The 8,496-nt window shown below is 28.1% G+C and overlaps 1 protein-coding gene across 1 annotated transcript in view; it reads left to right on the top strand.

The window, feature by feature from the left end:
• The window catches only part of LOC129960265 (uncharacterized), a 60,511-nt gene extending 57,255 nt beyond the window's left edge, over window positions 1-3,256 (top strand). Inside the window, exon 7 of the mRNA XM_056073553.1 lies at window positions 585-3,256. Within this exon, the coding sequence (XP_055929528.1) occupies window positions 585-683 (99 nt within the window). The 3' untranslated portion in view covers window positions 684-3,256. The remainder of the gene's footprint in view (window positions 1-584) is intronic.
• Window positions 3,257-8,496: the final 5,240 nt, after the last annotated feature.

The raw sequence follows: 8,496 nt of genomic DNA on the forward strand, positions 1-8,496 counted from the left end.
ATAAATGTTCCGAAAGCATAAACCAAATAAAAGATAGTGGTATAAGCAACCAGAAAATACTTTCTTGCCATAGAATATGCATCTAAAAATTTCACATTTCAGCGACGATGATTAAAAAAGAATTGAAAAAAATTAGCATAATGAACTTTCCTTAGTACTATTTTTGAAAACGATGAGCAAAATGTTCAGGCACTAGTACAAGTTCCACACTGATGATTCTTGAGTTTCCATACATTTTCGAAAGTTTCAGGTATGTCCCAGACATTTTCTATTGCAAGATTCTGGTTTCAAAATCTTGTTTTCAACAATTAGGCAATCAAACATGATACTTTCCTCATGCCATTTCCCTAGAAATAAATGTAATAAACCTGTTGAGACAGTCGGCCACGAAATAGGTTCACTTGATCAATCCTCTCTTTGCGTAACATACACTCAATTAAACAGGATCTTCTATTAACTAAACATGGCATTTCCAAATCTCTACTCCCTGATTAAAAGAAAAGTTCGTTTTACCCCTTTGGAAGATATTTTTAGATCATTCTGTATTTATCCTGATATCAATGTTTTTTAACTATATTTTTTAGGCCAGCAAGTTCGATGAGATGGAAAGACTTCAATGGGAGAAGGCCGATTTGAATCAAAACAAACAGATAACAACAGGAGCTTATCGTTGCGGCTGCTAGGTTCCTATGCGTACTCTACAATGGGACTGAAATCATAACCAATAAAGAGAGAGAAATAGAAGCGCACATCTAGACGAAACAGGAATTGCCAAGCTCAAAAATGAGCAATTTCAAACTGGAGATTTTCTCAAACTTCAAACTTTATTACGATGTATTTATAAATTTATTATATATTTAGGATTACCGGTGGCACTTGTTTTGTTGAAAAGGGAATGATTTTCATAGATTTAAAGCTTATTTCCCTGATTGGATTCCAGAACAAAAAATAATTTCATGCCTAGAATAATTACTCGCTTAATATTGAGAGAATCTTTTCTTTCAGTAAAATGTTTTTGTACGGTTAAAGAAAATATTTGTTTCTTCGTTGACATTTACGAATTTTATATTCTTAAATTAGAAGTTTTATAGCATCCTAAGTTATTAGTTTAATTGGATCAGCAATTAAATCGAAAAATGTAGCACTTTTTATTTTAAAATACATTTAAAAGTTTGAAATAATATGCTTGAAATTCTTAATGTGATATATAATTTTATAAGGTTTCTGAATTTTAAATATTCGTATATAAAAAGCCGTAAAGTATTCTCAACGAAAGATATACTCAATTAACTTGTTGAGTGAGCAAATTTTTTACTTAAAGAACAATTTAGCATGCTATTATTCAGATTTTTTGAACAATTCAAGTTTGACTACATTTAGATTAAATGCAAAGAATAATGTTAATCTCAAAATTTATGTTCATTAAAATCTTCAATTTTATTTAATTTCATGGCAACTGTGATAAGTCTGTGATTATATATTTTTATCTTTTGCAATGTATTATACATATAAAAAAATTAAACATATTGTGTATTCTTGATGTCATCAGTAGCAAAGAAATAACGCTTTCCAAATATCCTTGTCTTATAACTTTTAAACCTTAACTGTTAAATAGAACAGTTATATGTTCATTAATAAAATATTTAAAAGTTTTCTTGAGAACCTGTAATACTCTTGCATTACTTTTACGTATTTTAAATACCAATTTCCTATAAGAACGAATTAAAGGCTTCATAAATATAGCGAAAAATAAATAATTTATCCCAATTTTTCCTGCATAAAGTATTACAAGTAATATAACCTTTGCATGAGAAAGTCTGTGAATCTTCTTTGGAGATTGTACTTCAATGGAGATTAAAATTGATGTTTCCATAAATATTGACACGACTAATTTGCGTTGTAATTGATGATTTGAGAATGAAGATGCATCAATATCAGAAAAGTAAATTATTTCCCGTTAATAATGACAGGCGTTTTTATAATTTTCAGAAAACACAAGCGAATCAATCGTTGAAAATATTTAACAGTTAAATGAAAAGTTAAAAAGTAAAAGATTGAATCATATGATTTAATATCATATTTTTTAAAACGTACTAGAAAATATATTCATCTACACAATGATTCCGTTTAATTTTTGCATTAAAAAAAAAGAGTTTTTCTTCGTGCTTCCACACTTTTTCATAGTTATTCTGCATAAAGTACATTACTTTTCTTATTGGAAGTCTTTTTTGATAAATGAGAATATTTAATCAGCTTACTAAGCTTAGGAAGTGACATTACATCTAGAACCGCGTATTTTTTTCATATATTTATTTTTATTAACATTCAAAATAAATATCTATAAGGGCTAACAGATAAAATTCATGTTAAGCAAAATGCCATTAACATACATTTATTTGAAAAACTACAATTCTCTTTGAAGTGAAAAATAACTATTGACTGTTTTCAACCTTTATTTTGCTGGGGGGAAAAGAGTTAGAGAAACTATTACTTTCAGCAGCATAAAAAAAAAGTGAGTGAGAGAAATTAATATTTTCAACAGTTGAACTTTTTTTTCTCATCACTACAAATTATTTCATTCATCCTATATCAACTTAAATCCCAGTGTTGAGAAATGAAGGCTCTTATAATTATTTAACATATGAATTTTCAGAACACTAGATATGAAGTAATAAAAAACAGATTTCCTTTAATATTGAAAATAAGAATGAAGAAATTTCAAATGAAATAGATTTGTGTATTAAAGACTATTTCATTAGAAAGCCATAAAAATATCATGATCAGTGCAATTAAAAAGTTTCATTTATAAAATTACTGAACAATTCATATTTAACATTTATTAAAAAATAAAAATATATTTTAAAAGACATTTTAGAATTTCATTGGATTTTACTACACGATATAAAGGACACACATAGAGATCTGTAATAAAGCCGCACGTTGAGAGTTTGTTCAAATATTGTTATTTGTCGATATTACATATGTGTTGAAATGAAATGATTGTAATAGGTGAAGTTCTGCAATCATGTATCAAATCTGCTGATTAATGGTATTTGTGATGTATAATTTTGCAAATTTTGATGAGTAATGGTGTCGTTTTTTGTATCTGAAGAAGTAATGTATCCTTTTGAGCCTTGTATAGAGTTAGTTTATATGAAAAAAATTGTGAAAACTTATGAGTGTGAATTAAACGTAGTCAATGTCAGAAAAACATTCAAACTTCGAATGTTTCCTAGGTTGAATATATAAGTTCTGTCCTTACCATTCAAAATAAAAATTTCTTTTATACTGTTTTTGTGACATTTTTAGGCTTAAATGAATTGTTGTATTTTTTGCATGATTATTGTTGACACATTTTTTTAAAAGTTGCGTTTTTAGTCGTCAAACAAAGCTTTTATTGTTTTTTACAGATATTATTTCACACTTACAAAGCTCTCAAAATAATTTTTAAAATTTGCATTTTGCATAACTAAGTAATAAAACTTAACCGAAGATGAGTAAATCAACGTCTTCCATAAATGCTTAGGTCTTTAAAAATTCTAAAAAAAATCATTCATTTCAAAATGTCTAATTATTTTCTCCCTAATGTCCTCTCCTTATTATTATCAGATTTATTACTAATATATATGGATTTCTAAAGTAAGATTTCTTAGCATATTTACTCAAAAACAAAAGGTGAAGAAAATTCTCACTAAATTAAAGACAACTATTTCATTCACAAATAGTTTTTTTTTTTTTTTTTTTTTTTTTTTTGCTGGAGAAAATAATTGCTTTCATATACTATTACTTCCGTTGGGATTTTTATTGCATATTCAAAATACATATTTTGTGGGAGATATATTTCACTGATGCCTTCAAAGTAAAAAAATACACGAAAAACAAATTACAACACGCAAGAATTAATAAGGAAGTTATAAAAACTTTTTCTATTCTTCCCTTAAATCTACGAATAAATACTTATAAAAAAGAATCAATTATGCATTTTTCTTATTTATGAAAGATATCTGAAAACGATGAGCTTGTTTTGAATATATTGCTATGTAAATTCTCAAAAAAGGTGCCAATTTCACGAAAGTCAACGAAATTGAAAACAACGTATGGCTGATTAAAAGTGGTGAAAAAAATGGATTGATTCGTGGCACATAGAATTTTACAAAGGCTTTATAAAAAGCAGCACAACGTAAACAGTAAGATAAGTTGAAATAAATAAATAAGCACATTCATGGTATCCAAAGTAATTCTTAATATAGCTCTAAGCACAACATTTTGAAGTTTACTTCCTTTTTAACATACTTCTAAGAGTTCATCCAAAACTTTCCATCAAACGACTTTTTATTTCAGTTCTGAAAACAAAATAACCATAGCATGTTCTTGTGAAATCCATAAATTTCGTTACGATTCAAAATAACAAATTATATATTTTTTCCTGCAAAATTTTTCTTGTTGCTGGTAATCTGAAGGAAACTATTTTGTGAAAGTTGGTACAAGTATTAAAAAGAATTTTAACTAGTTTTATTACTAAAGAATACTAATATACACTTTGGACAAGCAAGAGGTCGGAAGGACGAATTTATGAATTTATTCGTGATATGAAACGGAACTACCAACTTAAATTTGCACAAATTTCTCACAAAATTCAAAATGGCATAAGTACACACAAATAATTTCCAAGTAAAGACACAATTGACTTTAAAAATATTTTCATTATTATTATTATCATTAAATCAACAATATCCTTTTTTACATTCTCAATATCTATATTCGTTTGTTCTTATTAAATTTTATCCATATTATCTTCAATAAGATTTATAAAAATCTTCAGTTGAGCAAGCATACTTCATAACGTGAAAATAAAGATCACAAAAAAAATAATTTTTAACTGTGCGTGCAACCTTTTAACTGGGCGTGCAATAACGATCATCTTCGATTTTTTTTAATCTGCGCATTATTTTTCTTTCTCTTAGTCTCCTTTTATATAATGGCCTAAATCATAACAGATTCAACAAAACTTCAATACATTCTGTGCAAAAAAAAAAAAAAAAAAAATCTAATTCTGTAAATTAAAAAAAAAAAAAATGACATTTGTTTACTCGTTTTAGTTGCAAAATAGAACAGATAGAAAAAATAAATATTAGAAAATAGGTACCATGTGTAAGCAAAGCACAAATAAAATATTTGAAGAGTAAAACATCAAAATAAAAAAATCTTTGAATATATATTATTATTATTACTTTGATTATAACTGTTTCTATTCACAGGATAAATTTGGCTAGGTACTTTTTTTTTACTCGTATCTGGTGATATGTTTGATATATTTCACCACTGAAATCACCGATAGATTAGTTTCATTAACCAGTAAAAACGGAAAAAGCAGAAAGAATTATGCAACCTTTTACCCCTGTTTTCATTTCCTGCACTACCAAAAACAGAAGGAAAAGAAAATAGGAATTTAATTGCCTCATATTTCAGGTACTTGGAACTTCCTAAATTTTGTAAAAATGTACGGATAATGTCTCTCAAAGTTTTCCTGCACTGTAAAATACTATATAATTTCTTCTAATATTACTAATACTATAAATTTATTTATGATTTTTCAAGATTAAATATATAACAAAATAAATATGCAAAATTAGATATATTTCACATTCTTGAGCTCCCCGGATTTAATTTTAAAATCCGTGCAAAGGAAACATGAATTGAATTCTGCTATATGGAATGCTCAAATAAGCCAATCGTTTGGGTTAAAGTGTCATTTTTAAAAACTAATAGAATAAAATGAAGATAAATTATTTAGTTTAAAGATTAAGTGAAATCTTGTTGAGGGTAAAATAGGTACATAAAGAAGATACCTGATTCTATCAAAAATTCTCTACATATGTCTTCTTCACTGATAAAGAGTGCAAAATTCTGGCTCATGTATATTCTTTATCTGACCACGATTCAAAATTAAATAAACATGAATCTAGTGTATGTTAAATCCGTCGAGACTCGGATGTCCTCTCGCTGGTTAAAAGTGAAAATTTTAAGAAAAAGTATGCCACCTTTATCATCTGATAACAGTTCAAAAATAGCTTTCATGTAGTTTCAAAAAGGAACAAAGCGGTTTTAATCTATGAAAATCAAATTGGAATAGAAGAAACAATATAGTTTTATAAAAGCGCATAAATAAATATTATTATAAATATTAATACGAAATTAAAACATTCTTACTACTAATATACATAGGGTGCAGTACTGATTGCTCTGATTTTAAAACAGACTGCATAATATAATCTAATTGTGACCAAATTACTATGCATTTAATGCATGCTTCATCATTGTCTGCTGAAATTTAAAATACATTTCAAAAAGTATTGAACAAACTGGTCTTAAAACCTATGAAAAATAGATTTCCTACAATTTAAATTTATTTTGTAGAGATCATCTAAATAGAATCAATTTCACGAAAATATTCCGTGGTCATTAACAGCCTATTTCGGAAGAAACGTCAAAGGCCGAGGTGAACATATGGTAGAATACGGATTTTTCATACGGATTTCATCACCGAAAATTTCCAGGTTCGTAACTAAATGCCCTAAGGGTCCGTCGGACATAAAAGCCTGGTCCACACCTAATCCATCGCGTGTCTAAATCCTCCCCTTTACAGCGTGGCTTGTAATGAGATTGCTGGATATGGTGTCATCCTAGTAACCCGTCCACTGTTACCAGGATGGTCCACTTTAATTTGTTTTTAAATGAGGTAGTTATACAAATGAACATGAAGTAAAATGGAGAGGCAAATTTAAGCAGGGAACTGCAAACTAGTATCGTTTCAAAAATATATATATATATATATATATATATATATATATATTTAGAGCAATACATTTTTCCCTGTTTCTCATCGATTATATTTTTTTTACTACCATTGCATTAATAATATACATAATTTCTCAGAGAGAATCTATAGCATGAATATAGGAAAGTGCACTAAACCATGTGAATCACGAATGTAGAACACGATTCATATTTGAAGACAGACATATGAAGTTAAAAAAAATGTGTGTTCTCGAATCCATCATGTGCAGATCAGCAATGGAGTAGTCGTCTGCCAGATAGAAAGTCATGCTCTGCCCGACAGGAGAAACAAAGTTTAACTAATGGAGGAAAGTTCTTTAGTAATGTTCCTCTGAAATTTTAGAAAATATTTATGCATCTTCTAATAAAATAGCTCGTTGTGAGAGCGACGTATAAAAGTATTGTCAAAATCCTTAAAGCAATTTCTTTTTTATATTCTTATTCTAGTTGCACACATTTCAATAGAAATCATTTCACTCACCACAGAAAAAGTTAGCTTCAAATAGGGTAATTCTGTTTCCTTAATTAAAGCTATTTTAAATTTAACTCAGGCTCAAACTAAACACAGAAACATGATCTGATAATCGAATTATATCTGACAGTCAATTCAAACCTCGGATTCAAGTTCAATGATATGTGTTATTATATATCTCAAAATTGCTCAAACAACATGTTATCTCTTATCTTAACTGTATTCATCACAAGAGTTTAATTATGTAAGAATATCAGAGCATATGGATATATTTAAACGTAAGAAAAGCATTTATTGTAAATATTTACATAGAGATAATGCAGTTTTGTGTCTGTTCACATATATCAATAGTACATTTCACATTATTAAAAAAAAATGACTTTTAAATGAATATGATGCTTCAAAGCAAACATAACCACAAATGGGCAATCTTGTTATGCTTTATTGGAAATTATGATACATTAGCTCTTAGTAATATTATTAGCTTCTAGTGTTATAGCTGAATTCGGTGTTTTGGAAACATTTTTATTATATGATGCAAATGTAATTTTTTACCTATTACTATGTACTCCAAGGATCATGGTTTTTTGAAGTTTAATTCGAAGCATTGCAAAGCATATATAATTCTTACTTTCTCGTATATGAAGTATAGAGAAAGTATTGAAACAGAAAAAAAATTCAAACTCGAGATTTTGGCAAATCTCCAGGTTTCAGACCTCTCTGAATTTTGAAAACACATTTTTGACATTGTGTCTGTCTGTCTATGAACAAGATAGCTGAAAACCGCTTTGAGCTAGACAGAAGAAGTTTGATATATGGACTCAAAACCAAATTTGTAGATTATTATCAAATTTTGAACGAAATATATTCACAGGAAGTCTGTCTAGCTGACTATTTAATCACAAATCAACTCGATAACTCCAAAAACGCAAAGATCTTTTAACGATAAAAAATGATCAAAAAGATAAAATTTGCTACATAAATTTAGCATCTAAAATATTGAATTCTTTACAAATTTTGAACAAGTCGAGGGGGTGACCGTCTGTTGATCTGTACTTTCGCATGCATGTAAACGCTATAAACAGTATGACTTGAATCAATGAAATTCGGTATGTTACTTATGATTAAATGCAAAATTTAGGTTTCATTCGGTCGACAAAGAGGCATTCAAAATGCATGTTCACGCG

The sequence above is a fragment of the Argiope bruennichi genome, chromosome X2, assembly GCF_947563725.1.
Source record: "Argiope bruennichi chromosome X2, qqArgBrue1.1, whole genome shotgun sequence".
Classification (NCBI taxonomy): domain Eukaryota; kingdom Metazoa; phylum Arthropoda; class Arachnida; order Araneae; family Araneidae; genus Argiope; species Argiope bruennichi.